The sequence below is a fragment of the Hipposideros armiger genome, unplaced genomic scaffold (assembly GCF_001890085.2).
Source record: "Hipposideros armiger isolate ML-2016 unplaced genomic scaffold, ASM189008v1 scaffold_114, whole genome shotgun sequence".
NCBI lineage: Eukaryota > Metazoa > Chordata > Mammalia > Chiroptera > Hipposideridae > Hipposideros > Hipposideros armiger.
The window spans coordinates 1,873,576-1,892,600 of record NW_017731464.1 but is presented as its reverse complement, the minus strand read 5'-3'; the positions used below and the strand labels follow the sequence as shown (position 1 = coordinate 1,892,600).

The window sequence follows — 19,025 nt, the reverse complement described above, 5'->3', positions numbered from 1 at the left end:
TTCCAATTTCTCCACATCCTCGACAACGCTTATCTGTCTTTTTTATTATAGCCATCGTAGTGATTAATATTGAGCCTCTTTTCATGTCATTATTGGCCATGTATATATCTTCTTTTGGAGAAATGTCTATTCAGGTTCTTTGCCCATTTTTAATTGAGAAGGGGTGAGAATGTGGATTATTCAATAACAGTCAACACTGATTCAAGCAACACTGACTGCTTGGCTGCTGTATATTGTAAAAAGTTAAAAAGCAAACAGAAAAATATTGACAACAAAAATGTAGAAAGGGTTACTATGTTATTACGTTTTACAAATCAGTAAAAGACACATTAAGACCCTCAAAGAACAATGTGAATAAATAGATAACTCCCAGAAGAGAAAAAAATTACTGATTAATTAATGGTTGAACCCTTGCTGGTAATCAGAGTCAAATTAGAACACCATTTCCACTTAGCAAACATCTATTTAAAAATCATAAAATCCAAAGCTAGTGATGGTTGGAATAGTTCCTGTTTTAATAATTACAAATTATTCAACTAACTGGGTCTCACTGCTTGTATCCCTTCCTTCCTTGTGAAGTAGATACAATTATCCCCGTTTTGCTGATGCAGAAACCGGGACACAGCGGTTAAGTAACTTACCCAAAGTCACACTGCTAATGTGTAGCACCTGCTTCACTGCAGGTGGGTGGATGTGTAAGTGAATATAAAACCTTGCTTGGAGGGCAATTTGGAAATCAACAGCTAAAAAATGTTCATTCCCTTTCACCTAGGAGTCCAACCAGAGACTAGCCATTTTGCTTTTTGCAGCACATGTGAAATGACAGCGCATCCATTCTGATGTTGGGCTAGAGTTGCGTCACAATGTGTGTTTGGTACGTGGGATGGCGGTGGAAGTTAGCTCATAATATAACGCGAAATGGAAAGAGGTACAAAAATGTCTATATGACATTTTTATATATATATATATATATATATATATATATATATATATATATATATATATATATTGTAATAGGCCGTGATGTCTGTGGGTGGTGGGATTGTGGTTTTTAATTTCCTCATTGTCCTTACTCTCTTTTTTTACAATCAGCACTTATTAATTCTATAATCAGAAACAAAAGCTAAATGTCTTTCAGTACGGTGTGTGTGCATTTGATGCTGAGTTTCCGGGACGAGGGGGCCCCGGGCGGTTGGGGTAGCCGGGTTGGCAGAGGCCCGGGGCTCAGAAGAGCCCAGGCACTGCCCCTCGACACGCCCCTGGCGGCCTGGGCGGGCCCGGCCCCGCCCCCGGCGCGAGTTGCAGCCTCTGCTGGCGGCGGGACGACGTAGGTGCCCGGGTGCCTCTCAGTGGGAGGGAGCGTGGAGAGCAGCAGCTCACAGCCCCCGCCAACAACACGTGTCTCCGTGAAGCCTGCGGAGAGTCTCCTCGAAGGTTACCTGGTGTTACTCTGAGTCCAAGCAGCCCAGGTGAGTCGGGGACCAGGTGGCCCTCTGCGGGCGGGGGAACCGCCCAGAGCCTTCCTGGAGGAGCAGCGCCTGGAGCCAGCAAGTGGGGGCTGTTGAGAATCCTGGAGAGCGGGGCTGGGGCCCGGGCTGGACTCCAGAGAGGGGCTCAGAGCCGTCGACGTTGGCCGCTTCTTTGACCTGCCTGCCAGCCAGCCCCGGCCTCCATAAACGCGTCATGCACAAGTGATGGCCTCGCCCACGCGGGACCCGAACCAGCCGCTGCGTCCTCGCTCGTTGCCCCCTACCTCCCCCTATTTCCGCGCTGACTCTCACTGGATCGGTGAGTGGGACCACGGGGTGACTGGAAGCTATTGCGAGTTATTTGCAGCCGCCTTGGGCAACCTGAAATGGTTGCGGTTCTGTCTGAATCGGGGTCGTGGGGAAATCCCCACCGATAACAAGGTAAGGCCTTGGAGCGCAAGCGCAAGGACCGAGGTCCGCCCCACCACGAGCTCCTCACACAGTGGTCACCTGGCAGACAGCATAATTTTCTGGGTAGATCGTCCTAACTGACCTTCCCACTGTGGGAGAGCCATTGGGGGGCAGCCAGGAAGAGTGAGCACCTATGCGAGTGGGAAAGGGTGTGAGTGACTCTTGAGGGCACAGGGAAGATGGGAAGGGGGACCCCAAGAAATTGCTACCCAGGTTCGGTTGTGGACGCCGGGGCCCAGATGCTGCTCAGCCTCCTCTTGTCCTCCTCTGGCGCCCACAGGGCTTCACTGCCATCCACTTTGCAGCCCAGAGCGGCAAGCTTGAATGCCTGCAGGTCTTGGTAGAGGAGTACAAGTTTCCAGTGGACTTGCCCACCAACGATGGCCAGACACCCCTGCACCTCGTCATCCACAGGGACAACAAGACCGTGGTCCTTCCCTGCATTCAGTATCTGCTTAAGCACCAGGCAGCTGTCAACACGTGAGTCCAACCTGCATCAGAGTGGCTTAGAGGCTGGGCAGATAGGAGCCCGCTTCCAGGTAGGCAGATCCATGCAGGACAGGCAGGACTGGGTCCCATATGAAGCAGTCAGAGAGCCCACGTAGCGCAAAAGTTGTGACATTTTTGTCATAACTTTTTTTGTCCTCTGGGGGAGGATAGATCTAGTTCATGTCCCAGCTTTGCCACCTGCTAGAACACATGGAGACCTGAGGCAAATCACTCAGCACTAGTGCTCTTCAGTACACTGCAATCACCTGGAGAGCATCAAAAAGACCAATGGTGTGCTCCAATCCAGAGATTGTGCCGTTTAATTGGTCTGGGGTGTGGCCTGGGCTTTGAAAAAAAAAAATCTTAAAAGATACTTAGGTGTTTCTAATTTTCAGCCAAGTTTGGGAACTACTTACTGCCTCAGAGTCTTCAACTGAAATTGGGGAGGATGACAGTGCCTATCACATGAGACTATTGTGATAATTGAGAAAATGCATGGAAAGTGCACAGATGTCATATGGGAGACTACATTCATTCAAAATATTTATCTACCATGTACTATATGCTAAGCACTATGTCAGAGGTGAGGGATAGAGCAGTGAACACACAGCAATGGTCCCTGCCCTCACATATCCTAGTACAGGAGCAGACAGTAAACAGGCACACTAATAAATGAACAAAATGACGGAGTGGTGAGTAGTTATGAAGGGAATAAACAGGGTGGTGGGGTAGGGAGTAAAGGGGGCAGGGAGAGGACCTGTTTTGGAAGGGACAGTCATCTCTAAGGCGGTGACATGTAAAGTGCAACCTGAAGACTGAGCCAGCCATGCAGAGCCAGAGAAAATGTTCCGGCAGAGGGAACATCGTGTGCAAAGGCCATGAGCTGGGAAAGAGTAGCGCAAGGCCAAAGGATGAAGTGGAGGAGGCAGGGCCCAGAGCACGCAGGCCTCGTGGGCCGTGGCCAGGCATGGGCAAGGCAGGAGGGCTGGCTGATTTAAGAGCACGAGGTTAGTGGTCTCTGAGCTCCCACCAGCCTAGCGCTCCTTTCACTTTCAGCAGCTCTTAGCTGTCCCATACCCCCATAATCAGGCTTTGACTGTTCATTTAGTCCAAACCCTTCTTCTACAGTTGAGGAAGCTGAGGGACAGAGAGGGGACAAGCCAGGGTCACCCAGAGGGCTGGTGGCAGAGCAAGCCTGGAAATTAGTTTGCCCACTCAACTGATAGGCAGACGCCCTTTGTCCTTCCTTCCCGCCCTCTTCCCCTTGGCGGGGACGCCACAGGCAGACGTGCAACGGTTCTACGCCTCTGCACCTGGCAGCCCGCCAGGGCCTGCTGAGCTGTGTGAAGGTCCTGGTCAAGAATGGCGCCAATGTCCATGCCCTAGATGCCATGGGCTGCAAGCCCATCGACTATTGCAAAATATGGAACTACCGCGCCTGTGCTCGGTGAGGGTGTAAGAACCACCTCCAACCTGCCACCCCTTCCCTCTCCCGGCCCTGCCCCTAGGGCCCTCACCCAAGGTGGAGCCTTTAAGAGGAAGGTCTGGGAAGCCAGATGACTATGGGCTAAGTCGGCTGAGTTGTGCAGACTTTCCCAGGATATTATTCCCAGAGGATTTCCAGAGGCCTCACCCCTTGGGGTTTAGCATTGCCCTCCTGCCCCGGGAGCCTCAGCAGAAGGTTGGTGATCAGACCATCACTTTCCTCTCTCACCTCACTCGAAGTAGTTAGCCAGCGGGGCTTTGGGGAATGGGGGTGGGTCATGCTCACCTCACTTCTGGCAGCCCCTCCCAGCCCAGGTTGAAGCCCAGTCACTGGGGGATGACATGCCCCCACCTTGGCACCAGGTTCTTGAAGGATTCCATGTGGAAACGGGACAAGAAGGACTTTGCCTGTGAGATGGGGAAACTGAAGAGGCTCAAGAGCCAGCTGGTCCTCATGGAGCAGGACTACCTGGCTGAGTATCAAGTAAGGGGTAGAGCTGCAGGGTTAACGGGCGTCAGCTGCTATCCAGGCATGTGAGCAGAGGCAGGGACTCACGTGCGCTTAGAAGAGTGGCTAGAAGCAGTCCCGTCCAAAAAGAGTCTCCTCTCCCTCTCCAGACTGAAATTCCACCCTTAGAAGCCACCCCTTTAGGCCAAAAGTCTTGTGTTAGAAAGGAAATGCAGCTTAAATTAGCAAGTATTTACGGAGCTCCTTCAAATGCACTGCCTCCTTCGGGTGAGGAGGAGAATCTCTAATGAGACCCAGGCCCTGCTTTACTGGGATGCACACTGGTTAAAAAGGCCCATCCTTGCAACAGACATTGAGCACTCACTCTCTGCTAGGCACCTGCTAGAATCTATCAGCGGTTCTCAACCTTCCTAATGCTGCAACCCCTTAATACAGTTCCTCATGTTGTGGTGACCCCCAACCATGAAATTATTTTTGTTGCTACTCTGTAACTGTGATTTTGCTACTGTTATGAATTGTAATGTAAATATCTTTTTGTTTTCCGATGGTCTTAGGCGATCCCTGTGAAAGGGTCATTCAACCCCCAAAGGGGTCGCGACCCACAGGTTGAGAACCGCTGTGCTAGATAGACCCTGAGGTTCCAAAGAGCAAGGAGAGGTGGTTCCCTCGCTCAAGGAGCTTAGAGTCTAGTAGGGCAGGTGGGTTATATTCCCAGAGGAGGACAGGGCCCAGGAGGTGCCAGAGGGATAATGCTTAAGAGGAGTCTTTAAAGATGGGCAGCAGTTGGCCATATGAAGAAGTAGTGACGGGCTGACCAGGCAGAGGGAATAGACAACCCAGTGGAGAGGCACAGAGGCACATGGAAGCATGGTGTATGCTGAGAAGTGCAAATTCAGTACAGCCAGGGTATCTGATGTGAGTTGGAGATGGACAAGGTAGAGATTTGGCAAGGGCCCAGATCAGTGACAGACCTTGATGAGGGAAAGAAGGGAGTCACTAATGGATTCAAGCAGGTATAATTACATAGGATGCAAGACAACCCAGAAAGAAGATGCTGGGAATTCTAAGTGGATACAAAAGTGGGGAGAGCTTCAGGGCTGGCCAAATCCAGGACTCCAGCTACACTTCTCTCCAGTTTTCTCAGCCCTGTTCTTCTCTGTTGTCAGTGCCACCCAGTCCTCGGTCACATATGTGTCCAGAAGACGCAAAGTCCATCTGTTCCTGTGGCTCTAAACTTTCCCAGAAGCCCCTTGCATATCTCCCCTTATCTCTTATTGGCCTCAATTGGGTCATGTGTCCACTCTTGTTACAATTCCTATAGCATGTGCTGACTGCCCTAGGACTAGGGCAAGCTGATGGAATTATTATGAGAGGCTTAGCCTAATCAGAGCCTACCTCTTGAGCTGGGTCAATCTCTAAACCATCTGATGGCTTAGCAACGGTCTGGGAAATGACACTGAGACACAGGGTGGGAAGGGGGAGGTTCTGTGACAAGTTGAAGGTTCACTGGTAGTGGAAGCAAGAACAGAGAGCTAGATCAAGTTATCACCACCCAGCCCGGAGAGCTAGCAAACTGTATTCCCCTCCACGACTGCTCAAGGCCATCCACTTCCAAGAAGCCTGCCCAGATTAGCTCCAACCAGCTCCAGGCCTTCCAAATCTTTCTGCTTTCTCCTTCCAGGGTCAAGGATGTAGTTTGCATTTCTCATTTGCCTTTCCCCCCTATCAAAACAGAGACTCTCTTAAGGCAAGACATGTCTCCGCTATCAAAATGGGTTCCCCCCATAAGACGCAAAGTTTTCTGTAAGGCAGACTGTGTCTCCCCCTTCAAGTTGAAGACCTCACCTAGGGTGAAAGCTGTGTCTCCATCAGATTGGAGGTCTTCTCTATGGGAGAGACTGTCTGCCCCATCAGCCCAGGGGCTCCCTTCAGGCAACAGCTGTCTCCCCATCAGAATCAGGGCTCCCCGAAGGCTGGGGTTTCTCCCATCAGACTCAGGGCTTCTCTGAGGTGGGATGGCGTCTGGCCAGTCATGCCTGAGGCTTCCAAGGGCTATAGCCACAGGGCCTCCTTCCACAGAAGCCCAGGGGAGCAGCCCTTTTCGCCTATCTTGTGCCCTCTGATGTTGCAGAAAGAGCACCAAATTCTGAGAGAAGCTGATTTCAAGAAGTGGCTCCATCGCAAGCTGTTGCCCACAGGCCAATCCCTGATCTGTAATACTGATCAAGAACCTCAAGCCCCACCCCGGGCCATCGTCCTCTCCAAGACCCCCAAGACTCCCAAGAGTTTCCACCCCTCCCCAGAGGCACTCCTGCAACAGATGCCACAGCCCAAGCTGCAGGTCTTTGTGACACCCACGTCCATCTACCAACAGACCACAGTCAGGAGGCCCAGGTTGTGGGATCTTAGCACCAACCCTGCCAAGTCCCCCACTGCCCAGATCAGCTACCCGCAGGGCATCCGCCTGGGCGTGCATCCAGACCCCAGCCCAGAGCACGACTTCCGCAGGTTCCTCGAGGTCAGGTCTGACGGGCATGGTGGTGCTCGGCTAAGCACGGTGGCCGGCAACCAGGTGACCCCTGTGCCCCGGCTGCCTTTAGAGGAGATAGTCCGTGAGCTGTACCCTCCAGCGCGGCCGTACAGGATGAAGGTGCCCCAGGGCTTTTACTCTGCCAGCATGAGGGACCTGGCCCGGAAGCGGCATGTGGACGACACCTTCTGGACCGACACTCTGGCCATGAACTTGCGTGAGACGTTTGACGAAGCCTTCCTGGAAGCTGTGCGAGCCCATCAAGGGCTTTCCACTATGCCCTCTTCCCAGCCCCTCCCCCCACCATAAACTTACTTTGGTAGCCTTTTGACCTGAGGCAACCCAGTGAAGGCTGAGGTGTGGCCATTAATGTACACGGGGAAGGGAGAGGGTGCCCACAGGCTCCCTACTCCCAAGCTCAAGGATCAGAGCCTCCGCCTCCCAACAAAAGGTGCCAGGATTCCCTTTTCTCCACAAAGAACCGCCCCCTCCCAAGAGATTCAAGTTAGGGCAGCAGCCCAAGGCTCAGAGTGGGGGGTCAGTCTCTATCCTAGGCCCTAGCACTGTAAAAGGAACACACTGGTGTCCCCCTTTGCTCCCCACTGCCCCACCAAGGACAAGGCTTCCCAATGAGGGACCGCTGGGAAATTGGGCCTCTTGTTCAGATTAAGTCCTTCTGCTGTAGGCTCTAAGCCTCATGCTTCGTCTCCAGATCCAGAATGGGGTGGAAGACATCTAATGTGTCGCCCTGCCATGGGCTTCCCTGCCACTATGGGCTGCCGCTGGGGTTTCTGCAGGTCAGGGAAGCATACCTGGGAGAAGGGAGGAAGACTGATGGCTTCAGTTTGACACTATGAAAGCACTTGTGCTTCCTCCAGGAAGCTGGCCTGTATCCCCTGGTAGCCCCTGTACACATCACTACAAATCATTCATTAAACAAATATTTATTGAGTGCTTTCTATGTGCCAGGCACCAAGTCAGGTGCTGTTGATACAAAACTTGAGGGACAGTCCCTGCCCTCAATGAGCTTACAGTCTAGTTAGGAGATAGACCAGTATGCAGGCAAGTAAGCCTGGGGTAATGGGTGGTGTGCTGGGGTGGGTGAGGGGAAGCGGCATTCAAAGCTCCTTGGATGAAGTGAAATCTAAGTTGAGAACTGACAGAGAAGATACCCAGGTGAGCAGAAGAAAGGGGAATCAAAGTGGCATCTCTGGATACAGGAGGCTGAGGCTCAAGAGTGCAAAGTGGCAAGTGATGAGGCCAGAGAGGCGAGCAGGAGGCAGGACACCATGAGTCTCACAGCCATGCTGAGGGGTCTGGATTTATCCTGAAGGCAGTGAGGAGCCATGGAAGGGTGTAGGCCAGGAAGTGACTTGATCAACTATGCATTTTAGAAAGACAACTCTGGCTGTGGGACAGAGAAACAGGAGGAGGCTGTCACAATAATCCAGGTGAAAGCTGATGACAGTGGGAGTGGCTCTAATCAAGAAATGTTAAGAAGGCAAACTTGACAGTTTTTAGAAATTGGATGTAGGGGACAGGTTTCTGCTCTGGCTCCTGACTGATCTTGGGGCCACAACAGGTACCCAAAAGAGGCAGGTCTGAAGAGGAGAGCAACAAATGCCATGAGAGTGGTCTGTGGACCCAAAGGCAGCAGGAATGTGGTTCAGAAGCCCAGGAGGGATGTTGACACTGGAGGTCGACTCTCAATTCCTTGACAGAGTCAAAGCCATCAGCATGGATGGGTTCCTCCAGAGAGCCCACGACAGAACCCTGAGAAACCCCACGGTGCATGGGGCAAGTGGAGAAGCCTGCACAGGACACCGGTAGGAGAAGCCACAGAGGTAGGGAGAAACCAGATGCCGAAGTGCTAAGGAAGTGCGATTCAAGAAGCTGGGGGTGATCAGCCCTGTCAGATGCTGCAGAGACCCAGTAAGATATGGAAAGGGTCTGCTGAATTGAGCACAAGAAGGCCCGTGGCAACCCCTGGGAGAGCACTGGCAGTGGAGCAAATGGAGAGGGCAAAGCCATGTCATTGGGGTGAGAAGTGGACAGCAAGGGAGGGCAGAGCCAGCTGCTGACCCAGCAGTGAGGATAATGTTGGCCCCCAGCATCCTCTACCTTGTCACCCGTCTACATAAGATAAAAGGGCCTGACAATCTCATTCCCACTGAGAGACCAAAATGTGCTGCTCCCCGCAGGGAAAGGGAAAGCAGGTATGAAGAGAACAGGAAATGCTAAAGCCAAGAAAACAAAGGCTATGGTGGGACTTGAGGCAAGATGTGGAAGATTTTCAAGCACAAGAGGTCCTCCCAGGGGCTTAAAAGGTACCACATGTGTGTAGTCCATCTCTGCACTGCCCAGCCTTGCTTTGAGGTATCATTATGGCCAATGACGGCCTCATGGGGACTTACTCTAATATGTACTATTGAGTACCATATTTCCCCATGTATAAGATGCTCCCATGTATAAGACACACCTTAATTTTGGGGCCCGAAATTTGAAAACAAATGTATTACATAAAGTTATCGAATTCAAGTTTTATTCATCATAAAATTCATACAACTCGTCATCACTGTCAAAACTCTGAACTATTAGCTTTTCCTCATCTGTGTCTGATGATGAATCACCGTCTTCATATATATTGCCTCATCCTCAGTTCTATCTATGGCATTTGAGATCTACAACCACTGTGTAAGATGCATCGTTTTTAGACCCCAAGTTTTTTTTAAAAAGGTGCGTCTTATACATGGGGAAATACGGTACTTGCAAGGCACTGTATTTGGAGTGCAAGGTCAACAAATGCTGGTCTGTGCTCAGGACCTGACCTGCCTTCTTAGAAGCCTGAGGTCATCTACCCAGGAGCCAAGCACACAGAAGACAGGGCCAGCCCTTGTGTGTTCTTAGAGTGACAAAGAGCTTCTCCCGCCAGTCCCATTTCTTAAAAATCAGGCCATAGCCCAGGGTGCCTATAAGCCAAGTTTTACTTTGTTTCTCCTTGAGCCTGACATAGAATTCGGCCAGAAACCACTCCTTTTCCCCAGGGGAACTTCTAAATAGGGTATTGTAGATGTTGCTCTGAAAATTGAACCCGTCCCAAACTGTCCGCTCTGTGTCCCCAGCTTGGAGCCTTGGGGATAGAAGAGATGAAAGAAGAGGGAGTGGCATGAGGAAGGCACCTCCCCCCGCCATTCCCCATCCCCTGACCAGGCTCAGCTCCCTGCCCTCTTCCCACTAAGGGCCACAAGAACAGTCCCTTCATAAAGGCAAGACCCAATCCCAGCAAAGGAACGCCTGGAACAGAAAAGCCCATCCAGTCCAGGGCAGAAGGTCAACGGAAAGAAAAGAAGATGAACTTTTAGGGTATTAAGGCAAACAGTGCCCCCTAGGATCTTTATTCAAACAGGAATCAGGCTTGGACAGAAATCACAGTTCAACAGCAAAAACTCGTTCTCTTGGAAGTGCCAAGCCATGGCCCTGCCCCATGGCCATCTGCCCAAAGAATCTATCACTGGCTGCTCTCCAGCTTCATGGCCCATGCCCTGCCTGCCCCAGCTCAGCCAGAACCACCTGACCTAGCATGGAAGGGGGTGGGGAGGACGACAGGGAGCCCAGCTTCCACACAACCAGGAGGACCACAGCCCCCCGGTTAGGCAGGCTCTGCAACCTCCTTGGTGTCCTCTGAGGTCACAGCCTCTAGTGGCGTCAGATCTGAGCCTCCCAAGGAAGGTAGGGATGGGGGCTTCAAGGAGAGTTGAAGGAAGCCTTCCAGGCTCACGGCCCCCACCTAGTACAGAGGCCCAGGGGCCTGACTCTCCCGATCTCGCCCCCGCATCCCCTCCCCAAGGGAGTCAATATATCTTCTGACGACTGGGTAGAATGGCCTCTTTGATGAAGGAGAAGACAACCAGGATCCCTAAGCGTTTGCCCCGCTTGCCTTTGGTGAAGTAATTGGAGACCACGTCATCTGTGGAGACATAGGCAGGGGGAGATGAGTGTGTGTGTGTGCGTTGAAGATGAGCACAGCTCTCCCCACCTGGAGACCAAATGTCTCCATCGCAGGGCTGGGCTCCAGCTCTTCCAGCCGACTCAGGCCTTGCTGGCGTCCTCCCCCAGTGACCCCTCACAAACCCCTTCTCACCTCCTGGCTGCATGGTAGAGGGCAGGACGTTCTCCCCAGCCGACAGTGACACAAAGAACGCAAACGGGATTATCCACAGACAGAAAGTGAAATAGGCCAGGACCTGGTGACAAGAGACACTGAGAAGAGGGTGCTCCTAGCAGCCAAGGGTGGGCCAGGCGTAGTCACCTGGTATCTTAGAGAGGTGATCAAGAGTGCACACAAGAGCCCACACCTGATCTCTGAAAGGGGCTGGGAAGCAGAGACAGGAGGACACCCTCAGACGTGGAGACAGTGCAATGGGGAAAGGTGGAGCTGAAGCTGACCGAGTGTAGCTACAATGCCCACATTTTGGTTGCTAGGACAAGCAACTCTCTGAACTGAAGGAAGCAGATGGGGGCAAAACCATAACTGACCCACAATCCCCAAAGAAGGGACTGGTTCTTCCCCAGGGGTCTAGACTAAAGCGGCAGGGCCTGGAGAAACCCTCAGAGAAGGCCTGGGTGGGCCCCTGGGGGAAGCCGGGGTTCAGGGCTGCAGCCCAGCCCAATGAAGCCTGAGTTGGAGAAGGCCACCCTACTGCCCCCTCCTGACCTCAGGGTGTTAGCCTGTGATCCTAGGAGAGCCAAAGGACTCGCTGGGGGAGAGCAGTGTCCTCCCCACCTGAGCCGAAGGGACCCCTGCTCCTCTTCCACACTACTTTCTAAAATCATCTAAGTTTTTAAAAATGTGTTATCCCTAAAGGGACTCAGTTTCAAATCATAGCTAAGTTCACAAAGCACATCATGCGAGTCCCCTTTACTCCCTCTGTCCCTGTTAATAGTTTGATGTACTAAACACTTCTTACCTCTGAGAAAGGATAATATTCTTCCGCAAAAAACTGAAATGCTAGGTAATGATTCACCACCACTAGCCCTGTCGAGGGAATGAAGAGTCAGTTAGTTTTGGGGGAATAACATAAAGCTGGACTTTTAACCTCCAAAAGGCCCCTGGGAGTTGGGGGCCCTGAGTTTTAGTCCTGACTTGACACCCGACTCAGTATGGCTCTGGGCCAAGCACACCACTCTCCAGGGCTGTGTTTCCCATCTGCTAAAATGGGAGAGTTAGCCCCACCTGCCCACCGCAGAGCGCACTGATGAGTAAAATTAGAAGGCAGGTAAGAAAGCTCTTGGCGAGTTATAAAAGAGAGACTTCCGAGTTACGTACTCCGAAGCACCATGACAATTAACCTGGTTTTTAGGGGATGCGAGTCCTGAAGAGAACTCTCCCATGGGCAGTGGGGGGAAGAAGTCACGGTGTGCAGGTCACATGCTCCTAAGAGATTCCACTCCAAACTGGGCAGCAGGGAGACGGCCTCCTCAAATAAAGAGGCTCTCGCAGAATAAAAGGGCACAGTTTGCTAGACACTTTAGGGGGTGTAGTGTTAGGGTTCCTCAAAATTCTGGGGGAGGGGGTCCTTCCTTAACCTTCCTTTACCTCAGGGGAAAGCCCACTGCTCTGAACTGGTATGCTCTGGAGCCCCACAAACCTCCTCAGCGTGCAGCTGGATTTATGGGAGGGAGCAAGTGAGCAGATCCCGGGGACAGGCTGCTCAGACACAGGCACTTCTACTTAATCCCATGACTGAGGCAAAGGGCGAGCACCAGACCAAAGCTTCCCCCCGAAACGGAACACCCCTTACCCCTCACAGCCAACTGCCACATTTCTTTTCTCCTCTCTTACCTCTCCCCTTCGAAGGTGGAGACCACAGCTCTGCCATGCCTAGCCACACTCTAGCACTAGGGGATACTAGACGATAGGATGGTGCCTGATGCCCACAAAGTCTTTCAAAAAACTCTTTCAGGCATCTAAAGGGCAGGTTGGGGAAGCCTGCAACTGGGGAGATGCAGAGAGGGGTGGGAGGCCTCCCCCTCTAGAAAGATGCAGAAGGGGCCTTGGCTCCAGGGAAGGGCTCCCACACCAACCCCCGCTGAACAAATCCTTTGGTGAAATCACACCAAGGCACCGAGGGAAGAAGCCAGTCAGAGCTTTAACACTGTGCCCTCCTGTGGATAATGTTCTTCCCAGGTTCTCCCATACAAATAGAAAAGGAGCTAGAAAAACCCCCGAATTCCATGTGCTATCCTGACCACAGGCTAGGATGACCAGTCATGATTAAATGGGAGAGGAGGCAATCCTGGCAACCAAATGCTTTCCAGAACCTTTTCTGTGAATATCTATACACATCTGTAAGTACTTACCGTGTGCCAACTGAGTCTCCCAAACCTCATCTTTGAACAGATGGAGAAACTAAGGCTCAGGGAGGGGAAATGACTCCTGAGAGTCAGGTGGCAGAGCAAAGGCAGGAAGGCCAGGGTCCTCCAAACATGTTCGTCGACCCGAAGGCAGCTGTCTGCAGGGGGCTCACAGACCCATGAGGCTCCAGTCTTTATCATGACATTGGCCAGGAGACTGGATGGGGAGCTGCCTGCCTGCCTGCCTGCCAGAGAAGGGCTTTGGGCTCTTCCTGGCCAAGTGGTATCTTAGGGGCTCTAACTACTCAGCCAGCCCACCTCTTCTCTCTTTCCAGACCCTTCTTCACACTTACCTCCTTGGGAAAGCCCTCCCTGTCTGAGTATCCCATCCCCACCTCCCACTCCCACCAAATTCTAGTTCCTTGGGCCAAGATGGGATCTAGGCACCTCATGTGTGAGAACACCGTCTTCCCAATCAGCCTGGCCTCCTGGAGGACCTCGGTGATTTGCCTCTTTTCTCTACAACCCCTTCAGTGCCCTGGACTGAGCTGGGCATATCCAGCCACCTCGGCTGCCTCCTCAACTCTGCCCCCTCTCACCGCATGACAGGATGAAGTTAGGCGAGGTCAGCATGATGAAGGGGAAGGTCTGGAGGAGGCCAAAGTAGACGAGGTTGGTGAAGAGGCCCACGCCAATCATGCAGGTGGGGAAGCGCTCAAAAACGTAGAGGCCAATCAGCACAGCTGTGGAGAACTGAAACAACCAGAGGCACACAGTGCAGGGAGCCTCTTCCAGGCAGCCTTCCTGGACTCATTAACCCCCTAGCCCACTTGGGGCAACACTAGTTTCATGCTTCAATGTTTCCTCATTCTAGTCACAGGTCTGATTTCCCCAACTAGACTCGCAGCTCCCAAAGGGTAGCATCTTTAAATGCTATTCTCAAGATTTTTGACAGCCAACACACAGTAAGAAAGTTGACACTGTGACCCCAACACAAACATACATACATACGATCAAATTTCAAATTTCAATTCTAGGCTTTTCTATTTCATTGTTATACTGATCATGACCTACTGAACTGATTATTCAACTCAATAATGAATCATACCTGCAGTATGAAAACGCTGTTCTGAAGGACTTATTATAGTTGTCGGTGTCTAACAAATGGCAGTTGGTTGAATGAAGATCTAATTCTTGTACCAACACCCACAAGCTGGATCCCTGAACCCAGAGCTGAGAGCTATGTTCTTGTCTCCACCACTAACTCCCTACCCTAGGCCATGCCCAGAGTAGAAGTGGCTGCTGACATTGGTGACTTGAAAGGTACTGGACTCCTCCTGTCCAAATATGCTCCCACGGCCACCCCCAGCCTTTCCTACAGCTGGCAGAAATCTATCCACCAGCAGTCACGCCTGGGGCTTTGACATCAATGGATGGCAAGGATTGTGTCTTCAGAAAGAGAAGCTTTCCAAAGACCTGGGGAGGGCAGGGCCTGGGACAGGGAAGGTGTCTCCGTTTTAGGACGAGTCGCTTGATCCAATGAGAAAGAGGGCAATGAACAAGTACTCGAAACTGTCCTTAAGGTTCCTCTCAGTTCTAAATGCTGTGAGCAGAGCGAGGGGCTAGAGACAGTGGAAGACAGCCAAGCAAAGGCAAAGCCGTGGTCCCGTCAACAGAGAATGTGCACTCAGCTGTCACCTTAAGGAACCGAGAATGGGGTCTGCAGTGAAGCGCTGCCACTTGGGGAAGGAGGCAAAGAAAGACCTGGGCCCAGGAGAGCAGCCCCAGGGGACAAGGTACAGGGCAGGGAGGTAGGGGCAGTACCCTCAGCAAACAGCAGGGACAGAGGTCTCATCATCCATGCCACACTCTCCCCACGTCCTCCTTTTGAGGCAGGGCAAAAGAGTGAGGGGGAACCCTGGGGAAGGCTGCCACTTACCCAGATCATGTATTTTATGATCCTGCTGGTGGCCACTGTGTACTCTTCTATCAGTTCCGCCAGGTAATACAGTCCAGCCGCTGGAGGGAAAGGAAGAGGAGCAACAAGAGAGAACATTACCCAGTGTCACTCCCACCATCATGGTCATCCCTTTCTCTGCAGCGGGGTCCTCATCAACCCCTCATGAATTCTAGAAGGCAAGGAACAAACCAGACAACTTATGTGTTGCCCTCCCAAGTCTGAAGAAGTAAAAACTATCAGGGCAACTAAGGAGAGATTTCATAGAAGTGGAAGCCTGTTATCTGACCCGCAGCACAATGCTAACTTCCGGCCCATAAAGAGGAATTTTATTCACTCATTCAATAAGCATCTGCAGGGCACTCAGTATGGGCCAGGTATTGGGCTGAGTGCAGAAACAGACAAGGTCCCTTCCCTGACCCAGCTGGGGGAGAGGGAGGGTAATCAAATAATCCCATTGTGACAGGGCTATTTTAGGGAAAGCAGGGGCACTGGTGGGTCATCAAACCCCACAGGGAGGGCTTCCAGGAGGAGGTGAGATATCAGCGGATATCAACAGTACGAACTAGCCCGAAGAAGGAAGCGTGCCAAAGTCAGAAAGAGTAAGAAGTTCGAAAGGCCCGAAGGCTAAAGGGCGGCAGAAGATGTCGGGTAAAAGTTCAGCGCCGTCCGCCGTGCACCGACGCGGGGCGCTTGTGAGCCTCTCCCGGGAACTGCTGGGGCGGATTTTGTGACACCTGGAAGGACTCGCGGTCAGGCTGGGCTGCTGGGGTCAGCAGGAGGAGCAGGACCAGGCAGGTCAGAAGGGGAGAGCACGAAGGCAGGGAGCACCCGGCAGGGGGGGGGGTCTCCGGGTCGCTCCGGCGCACTCGTGCTGTAACCCCCGGCGAGCACAGATGCCGGGGTGGGAGCCCGCGCGGGCCGGGGTCGCGCACTCTCACCGACGGCCAGCGTGATGAAGGACACCTGGATGAGGAGCGACAGCCAGCTCAGCACGTACATGAACCACATGGCGCCCCCGCCCCGCCCGGCCCGGCCCCCAGACCGCCGGGACGGGCCTGCGCTCTCAGGCTCGGGCTTTACGGAGCCGCCGCCACCGCTACCGCGTCCCCGCCCCGCGGACGGCCGTGCGCCGGCGCCGAGAGGAGACCGGCCCGAGCGCCGACCCCGGCCGGGTCCGGACTAGCGCCGCCCAGCGGCGCGGAGGGCCAACCGCTGCTGGCCCGTGCTGCGCGCGTGCTCGCGGACCGCCAGGCATCTGGAAACGGTCGGCGATGCAGCCGGGGTAGGCTGGAAGGTACAGAGGGGCGGAAACGAGGCACCAGTACATGGGCTCGGAAAGCAGCCTCCGGCCCTTCCTTGTGCACTCCCGCGCCAGCCTGGAGGGGTGTCCAGGGCAGGGGAGGGCCCCAAGACCCCCTCCCCGGCAACCTCGGGCCAGAAGCCTCCAGGCAGGTTGTCCACAGGGCTTTCTCTTCCTACGAACAAAACTATTGAGTGCCTAACGTGTGCCAGGAGTTGTGCTCAAGGCTAGGCGGTGTGTTCATGATGGATATTGATCCGATGATGTAGATCATTTTGTGGATGGGGGAGCTGGGGCCAAGGAAAGTTACCTTGCCTCAGGTTATGCATCTAGGAAGCATAGTTAGGCTTGATGTTGGGGCGGCGCCTTTGATCAGTCATCATCAAGCCTGACTCTCCCTCTGGCTGAGTTCCTTTGGGGTACAGTCTGCACTTTTGTATCGCCTGCAGCGCGCCCAGTGTAGGGCAGTAAGGCGCCCAGTAGGCGCTGAATGCATTTACTATATACACCTCTGGGAGAGTTACTGAAGCGGGGAGCCGGCAGCCCTTGTCAAGAAGTCCCCCATCTAGTGGCTGAGACAGGCACTCAAAAATAAAGTATGTGTAGCCGGAGTCTGGCATGCTTCTCGTCTCAGAATAATATTTTTCATGTATAAAAATAAATACATATTCCTCAAAAATTATACAGAATTACCATATGACCGAGCCATTCCACTCTAGGTATATCCTGATGAGTATGGAAAGCAGGGACTCAAAGATATTTGTACATAACTTTATTCACAATTGTCAAAAGGTGAAAACAACTCAAATGTCCATCAGCAGATGAATGTATAAACAAAATGTGGTATATAAATACAATGCAATTGAGCTCTGAGCAACAGCGGTTCGAGTCAGCCCGAGCTGAGCAGCCGTGAGCTGCCAACAGGTGGCGGGATGGCTCAGCTAAAAAAAAAAAAATAAATAAATAAATAAATAAAATAAAATAAATACAATGCAATATTACTCAGCCTTATAAAAAGATGAAATTCTGACATCTGCATCAACATGAATAAACCTTGAAGACATGGTGCTAAGTGAAATAAGCCAGACACAAAAGGACAAATTTTGTATGATTCCGCTCATCAGAGGTATCTAGAGACAGAAAGTAAAATGGTGGTTGGGGTGGAGTAGGGGGCTTATGGGGAATTAATGTTTAATGGGTCCAGAGTTTCAGTTTGGAAAGATGAAAAAGCTCTGGAGGTGGATAGTAGTGATGGTTGCACAACATTATGAATGTACTTAATGCCACTGAACTGTACACTTAAAATGTTAAAATTGTAAATTTTATGTATAGTTTATCATGATTAAAAAATACATAAGGCAAAGCAAAGAAATTACATTGAAATACAGATATCAAAATATTTTTTAGAAAACTAAATGTTTGATGTAATAATATATGGGCTTCTTTATTAGTGCATAACATAACCAGAGCTAATGGAAAGCCTAATAACTAGCTACCTGTGACATAATAAGAAATATATATATTTGGTCTTTGCCCCTCGTTCCTGACACAGAGCTCCTGAATCCCTTGGAATTTCCTGGGTGTTAGGAGCATCTTTTGTACCAATGAAGTGACTCTTAGTGGGCTCCTGAATAGCTTCAAGATGGGGGCTGGTCACTGGAAAGATTAAGCCATGATCAGAAGCTTGGAACTTTCCATCCCACCCCCTTCCTCCAGGGAGGGACAAGGGGCCACAGATTGAGTTAATAATCCATCATGCCTATGTGATGAAGTCTCCATATAAATCCCTAAACTGTGGGGTTCGGAGAGCTTCCAGGTTGGTGAATGCATACACATGCTGGGAGGGTGGCCCACCCCAACTCCACGAGGACAGGAGCTCCCAGGCTCTGAACCTTCCCAGAACTCACCCAATGTATCAGTTCATCTGTCTGCTCAATTGCATCCTTTATCATATCCTTTAATAAATTGGTAAATATAAGTGTTGCCAAGTTTTGTGAGCCATTGTGGCAAATTATCAAACCTGGGGGTGGGGTGGGTATGTGGGATCTCCCAACGTTGTAGCCAAGACAGACAGAAGCATGGGAACCTCGGGGACCCATGACTGACTGGCATCTGGAATGAAGGCAGTCTTGTGGGACTGAACCTTTAGACTTGTGGAGTCTGATGCTTACTCCAGGGAGTTAGTGTCAGAATTGAATATAATTATAGGACTCTCAGTTGGTATCCGGAGAGTTGGAAGATTGGTTGATGTGTGGGGGTAAATGCACACATTTGGTGTCAGGAGTGTTGTGAGTAAAGAAACAGTTTTCTGGGGGGCGGTCGGTTAGCTCAGGTGGTTAGAGCACAGACTCATAACACCAAGTTCGATTCCCACATGGGCCAAGGAGCTGCACCCTCCACAACTAGACTGAAGACAACTACTTGACTCGGAGCTGGTGGGTCCTGGAAAAACACACTATTCCCCAGTAAAATTTCTTAAAAAAAAAAAAAAAAGAAAA

General features: G+C 51.6%; 2 protein-coding genes across 2 annotated transcripts; one reads left to right on the top strand and one right to left on the bottom strand.

Moving 5' to 3' along the window:
- The first annotated feature begins 1,045 nt into the window (after window positions 1–1,045).
- Window positions 1,046–9,421, top strand: ANKRD53 (ankyrin repeat domain 53). The gene is made up of 5 exons (XM_019647603.1): window positions 1,046–1,910; window positions 2,221–2,420; window positions 3,712–3,876; window positions 4,278–4,398; window positions 6,515–9,421. The coding sequence occupies exons 1-5, from the start codon at window positions 1,695–1,697 to the stop codon at window positions 7,220–7,222; spliced, it is 1,410 nt and encodes a 469-aa protein (XP_019503148.1). The 5' UTR covers window positions 1,046–1,694; the 3' UTR covers window positions 7,223–9,421.
- A 392-nt stretch (window positions 9,422–9,813) lies between these two features.
- TEX261 (testis expressed 261) lies at window positions 9,814–16,360 on the bottom strand. Its single transcript, XM_019647701.1, has 6 exons — window positions 16,166–16,360; window positions 15,207–15,286; window positions 13,867–14,020; window positions 11,881–11,948; window positions 11,055–11,157; window positions 9,814–10,880 (listed from the first exon to the last, which is right to left on the bottom strand). Exons 1-6 carry the CDS (start codon window positions 16,233–16,235, stop codon window positions 10,765–10,767), a joined length of 591 nt encoding a protein of 196 aa, XP_019503246.1. The 5' UTR covers window positions 16,236–16,360; the 3' UTR covers window positions 9,814–10,764.
- Between the last annotated feature and the right edge of the window lie 2,665 nt (window positions 16,361–19,025).

Excerpts from the sequence above, each read along its gene's own strand:
- ANKRD53 (XM_019647603.1), top strand. The coding sequence starts at position 1,695 with ATGGCCTCGCCCACGCGGGACCCGAACCAGCCGCTGCGTCCTCGCTCG. Across the intron at positions 1,911-2,220 it reads AAATCCCCACCGATAACAAG|GGCTTCACTGCCATCCACTT; the intron begins GTAAGGCCTTGG and ends TGGCGCCCACAG. Across the intron at positions 3,877-4,277 it reads AACTACCGCGCCTGTGCTCG|GTTCTTGAAGGATTCCATGT; the intron begins GTGAGGGTGTAA and ends CCTTGGCACCAG.
- TEX261 (XM_019647701.1), bottom strand. The coding sequence starts at position 16,235 with ATGTGGTTCATGTACGTGCTGAGCTGGCTGTCGCTCCTCATCCAGGTG. Across the intron at positions 14,021-15,206 it reads TCATAAAATACATGATCTGG|TTCTCCACAGCTGTGCTGAT; the intron begins GTAAGTGGCAGC and ends TGGTTGTTTCAG. Across the intron at positions 11,949-13,866 it reads TAACTTCATCCTGTCATGCG|GGCTAGTGGTGGTGAATCAT; the intron begins GTGAGAGGGGGC and ends TTCCCTCGACAG.